Source organism: Penaeus japonicus, unplaced genomic scaffold (genome assembly GCF_977035675.1).
Source record: "Penaeus japonicus unplaced genomic scaffold, GWHDUDI00000001_assembly GWHDUDI00000001, whole genome shotgun sequence".
NCBI classification, from domain to species: Eukaryota; Metazoa; Arthropoda; class Malacostraca; order Decapoda; family Penaeidae; genus Penaeus; species Penaeus japonicus.
This window is the reverse complement of record NW_028234403.1, coordinates 12,221,208-12,226,207: the sequence shown is the minus strand read 5'-3', so window position 1 is coordinate 12,226,207 and position 5,000 is coordinate 12,221,208. Positions and strand designations below refer to the sequence as shown.

The following is a 5,000-nucleotide window of genomic DNA, read 5'->3' as shown; positions in this document are numbered from 1 at the left end:
TATATAATATATATATATATATATAATATATATATATATATGTATATATATTTATGTCATACTGTATGTAGGCTATATATTATATAGTATATCCATTAATATATAAAATATATATTATAAATATATATATATATATATATATATTATAATATATATATATATAATATGCATCTATGCATGTATGTATGGTATATATATAGTATATATATATATATAATATATATATATACTATATATATATATATATAGTATAAAGTTATATAACATATATCATATCATATATATATATATATATATATATATACAATATATATATATATAATATATATATATATAGTCACTATATATATATATATATCGATAATATATATATGTAATATGTATATAACATACATGCTTATATATATATATATATATATATATATATATATATATATATATATATTATATATATGAATGATGTGTGTGTGTGTGTGTTTTTTGTGTTTGTGTGTTTGTGTGTTTGTTTGTATTAAAAATTTGAGTTTGGGGAATGTTTAATATTATATTTTTATTGGGGGATTTTAATATAGTGGTTTATGGGGGTGGTTTGTGGAGGGGGTTGTGGTGTGTGGTGTTTGTGTGTGTGTTTGTGTGTGTGTGTGGTTTGTGTGTGGGTTTGTTTGTTGTGGGGGTGTTTTGGTTGTTGGGGGTTTTTGTGGGGTTTTTGGGGGTGTTTGGGGTTTTTGTGTTTTGGGGTTTTTGTGTGTGTTTGTGATTGTGTTTGTTTTTTTGTTTGTGTGTGTTTGTGGTGTGTTGTGTGTTTTTTGGGGTGGTTTGTTTTTGGTGTGTTTTTTTGTTGTGGGTGTTTGGGGTGTGTTTTTGTGTGTGGGTGGGGGTTTGTTTGGTTTGTGTGTATGTTTGGGGGGTGTGTGGGTTTTTTTGTGTTTGTTTTTGTTGATGTTTGGGGTATGTGTGGGGGTTTGTGTTTGTGGGTGTGTGTTTTTGGGTTTTTGTTTTGATGTGGTTTGTGGTGTTTGTTTGTGTTTGTTTGTGTTGTGTTTTTGGTGTGTTTTTTGTGTGTGGTGTTTTTTGTTTTTTTGGTGTGTTTGTGGGTGTGTGTTTGTTTGTGTGTGTGTGTTTTGTTGTGTTTTTTGGTTGTTTGTTGTGTGTGGGGTTTGGGTGGGGGTGGGGGGTTTGTTTTGGGGTTTGTTTTTGGTGTGGTTTGTGTGTGTTTGTGTGTTTGTGTTTTTTGTGTTTGTGTTTGTGTGTTGTTTTGTTTGTGGGTGTGTTTGTGGGTGTGTGTGGGTTTTGTTTGTTTTGGTTTTTGTTGTGTTTTGTTTTGTGTGTTTGTTTTTGTTTTGGGTTTGGGTTTGTTTGTTTGTGTTTTTGTTTTGGGTTTGGGTTTGTTTGTTTGTGTTGTGTTTTTGTTTTGTGTTTGGGTTTGTTTGTGTTGTGTTTTTGTTTTGTGTTTGGGTTTGTTTGTGTTGTTTTTGTTTTGGGTTTGGGTTTGTTTGTGTTGTTTTTGTTTTGGGTTTGTTTTTTTGGTTGGGGTTTTTGTGTTGTTTGTTTTGTTGCTTGTGTTTGTTGTTGGTTTGTTTGTGTTGTTTGGTTTGTGTTGTTTGTTTTTATGTGTTTTGTTGTTTTCTGTTTGTATTTTGGTGTGGGGTTGTGTGTGTGTTTGTTTTTTTTTTTGTGTGTGTTTTTTGTTTTGTGTGTGTTTTTGGGGTGTTTTTGTGATTTTGTGTGTGTGGGGTTTTTTTGTTTGTGTTTTGTGTTGTGTTGTTTTGTGGTTTTGTGTTGGTTTGTTTTTGTGTTTGTGTTTGGGTTTGTGTGTGTTTTTTTGTTTTGTGTTTTTGTTTGTGTTTGTGTTTTTTGTGTGTTTGTTTGTGTGTGTTTTTTTGTGTGGTTTTTTGTGTGTGTTTGTGTGGTTTTTGTTTGTGTGTGGTGTTTTTTTTTGGGGTGTGTGTTTGTGTGTGTGTGTTGTTTGTTGTTGTGTTTGTGTGTGTGTTTGTTTGTGTGTGTGTGTTTGTTTGTGTGTGTGTTTGTTTGTGTTTGTTTGTGTGTGTATGTTTGTTTGTGTGTGTTTCTTTGAATGTGTGTTTGTTTGTGTGTGTGTTTCTTTGTATGTGTTTGTTTGTTTGCGTGTGTTTGTGTGTACGTGTGTTTCTTTGTGTGTTTGTTTGTGTGTTTGTATGTTTCTTTGTGTGTGTGTGTTTGTTTGTGTGTTTGTTTGTGTGGGTTTGTTTGGTTTGTGTGTGTGTTTGTTTGTATGTGAGTATGTGTGTGTTTGTGTGCGTGTGTGTGTGTTTGTTTGTGTGTGTGTTTGTGTGTGTGCAACTTTGGTTGGGCATACAGGTTTGGCTGAAACTATGGTAGAGCAAGCAGTTTAGGCGGTGAAGCAAGGGTTGAGCTGGTTGAAGCCGAGGTTCTGGTTGGGTTTGCAGCTGTAGATGAAACTATGGTGCAAATGGTTTATGATAAACGCTCGTGTGTCCGTGTATGTGTGTGTATATATATATATATATATATATATATATATATATATATATATATATATATATATATATATATATATATATATATATATATATATACATATGTGTGTGTGTGTGTGTGTATGATTATGCGTGTGTAACTATTTATATAAAATACTTTAGTATCTAATTGTATGTATCAGATATGTTGTGGATTAAACTATTCTATTCCCTCATTGGGCTGTAATCACTTCCCTACCTGTTGAAGTGGTTGTAGGCTCAGGTGTAGTGGTCGTCGTTAGAGTTGTAGTTGTAGTTAAAGTAGTAGTAGTAGTGACAGTCGTAGTAGAAGTCGTACTTGGCTCTGTTGTAGTGGTCGTGAAAGGGTTGCCAGATGTCACGATAACACTTACGGGAGAACTTGGGTTTCCCTTAATAGAGAAAAAAAAAGTTAAGATTAGTAATTATGATTATTATGTCGGTGCCAGTTTTAATGATAATTATTCACATGATTATTAAATCATTGAGTATTGTCTTTATTATCATTATCGTTATCATGATTATCTTTATTATCATCATTATCATTATTATCACTATCGTGGTCATTGTTATCATTATTATTATGGCCCTTGTCAATATTATCATTATATGTATTATTGTTACTATTATCATCTTTATTGTTTTCATTCATGTGGGTACGTGTACGTGAATATATATGTGTATGTGTATGTGTGTATGTCTATATTTGTGTATGTGTGCATGTGTGTGTATATGGGCTCATAAGTTTAAGTATATCCTTTTGTGCACGAATGTTAATTTATTTTGTTAGTCCTCCATTCCAACTCGTATAAGAAAAAAAAATTCACCTTTTGTTCATCACTTCCATTTGTTTCCACAGGGATAACGGTGATAAAGTAGCGTGTTTCTTGATCCACTAACTTCGGTAGGAGAAGTACAGCTGTCTGCTCACTTCCATATTCCAGGGGTGTCGGAGGTCCTGGAATGGTTATTTCATATATCATGATCAGTTTTCCTAACTTTATTTTATTTTTTTTTTTTTTTGTTATTTGATGTTGAATATTTTTTCCCTTTTCTTTTTCGACTTCGGGAAAGCCAATCATGGGAATGATAGACTCGTTTTATTTTAAGATCTATTTTTTTCACCTAGCTCCACTATTCCACATCGCTCATTTCATACGAAAGAAAAATCGCAGTCCAAATTAAAAAAAAAAAAAATCGAAATCCTATTATCATCAATTCACCATCCCAATTTACATATACAAATTGCAAAGGCTATATGACACTCACCTCCTTCGTACTGTGACTCCTCCACTTTATTCGTCGACTCAGGGTTAGTCACAAGAGCTTCCAGACTCTCACTGTACCAAATGTCGTACCGGGATACTAAGGACAGAAATTCCGGCTATGAAACTTATTATAAAGTATTATAAAGCTCTGGTAAAAGATTAGGTTTTATCACATCTTTTAATTGCTCATGGAAGGTCCTTATATGTATATCTATCTTGTTTACCATTTATTTTTGTATTGCCGTTTATTAGATTATTTAATGCAATATGTTGTGATATTGATGCATTGATACAACATTGATATAACACATCAGATTTTAATGGTTAATATACAATAGCATTAAGAACTTGTCATATATAATATTTCATATGAATATACATCACTAACGTAGCATTAACTACTTTTGATAATATTCAAATGAGATAATAAAATATCATGCACTGAAATTTAGCTGCATGAATGCATCTGCGCGTTATATTTTTCTCAAAATGTTGCACAGATTCTTAACTTCGATTTTACTGTTTCGAATTAAGTATTCAACATCTGATATTATATGGCCATGTAACATCTATCTTAACTTAGTATAAAATACAAATATGACAGTGTGCATCATCTTAAAAGACGGTCAGTTCCCTTGCCTATCCCGACTTGTTCAAGGCTAGGAGGCTTGCACAACTGACAGTGCCCGGTGTCTTAATTGCATAACCAGGAGAATCCACTCCGACGGTCCAGGTGCGAATCGACCGTATGCAACACAGGTAATTGCATCACCAAGTTCGCAATTTGTAAGCACGTGTGACATTTGCAAATGCAGTGGCTCTCAGTTGTTAAAGGGACCTTGGAAGTATAATGTGTGTGAGTTTTTTTTCTTTTTGTTTGTTTGTTTGTTTGGTTTTAAACTTTTAAATTTAATATCTAACGTTTTAGATTCCCACAATCAAATCCGTATATACAACGATTAAGCAAGCATTCACCGATTCATAAGCCTACTACGTAAAGTATACAGTCTGGGTATCTATATATACCCGCATCCTACACGTCAAGCCCTTCCTAACGTACCTTTTCCCTCGGTAAAATCCTTCCCCGGGGCACTCCATTTCAGTGTCACTCTGACAGTGCCTGCTTCGATCACTGGGCCTTCCTGATCTACTGCCACTGTTACCAGGCTCTCTATGTTGCTTGGTGGCTGTTGGCAAAAGAGGAACAAAAGTGGTTTATGTGAATGAAACTATTATT

General features: G+C 33.2%; 1 protein-coding gene across 1 annotated transcript in view; it reads right to left on the bottom strand.

Annotated features, from left to right (window-relative positions):
- Positions 1-2,646: 2,646 nt before the first annotated feature.
- LOC122255554 (calcium-activated chloride channel regulator 1) overlaps positions 2,647-5,000 on the bottom strand; it is a 32,229-nt gene continuing 29,875 nt past the window's right edge. The window contains exons 16-19 of the mRNA XM_086536423.1: positions 4,824-4,950; positions 3,765-3,860; positions 3,323-3,453; positions 2,647-2,887 (exon numbers count right to left, since the gene is read on the bottom strand). Of these exons, the coding sequence (XP_086392549.1) occupies positions 2,690-2,887; positions 3,323-3,453; positions 3,765-3,860; positions 4,824-4,950 (552 nt within the window). The 3' untranslated portion in view covers positions 2,647-2,689. The remainder of the gene's footprint in view (positions 2,888-3,322; positions 3,454-3,764; positions 3,861-4,823; positions 4,951-5,000) is intronic.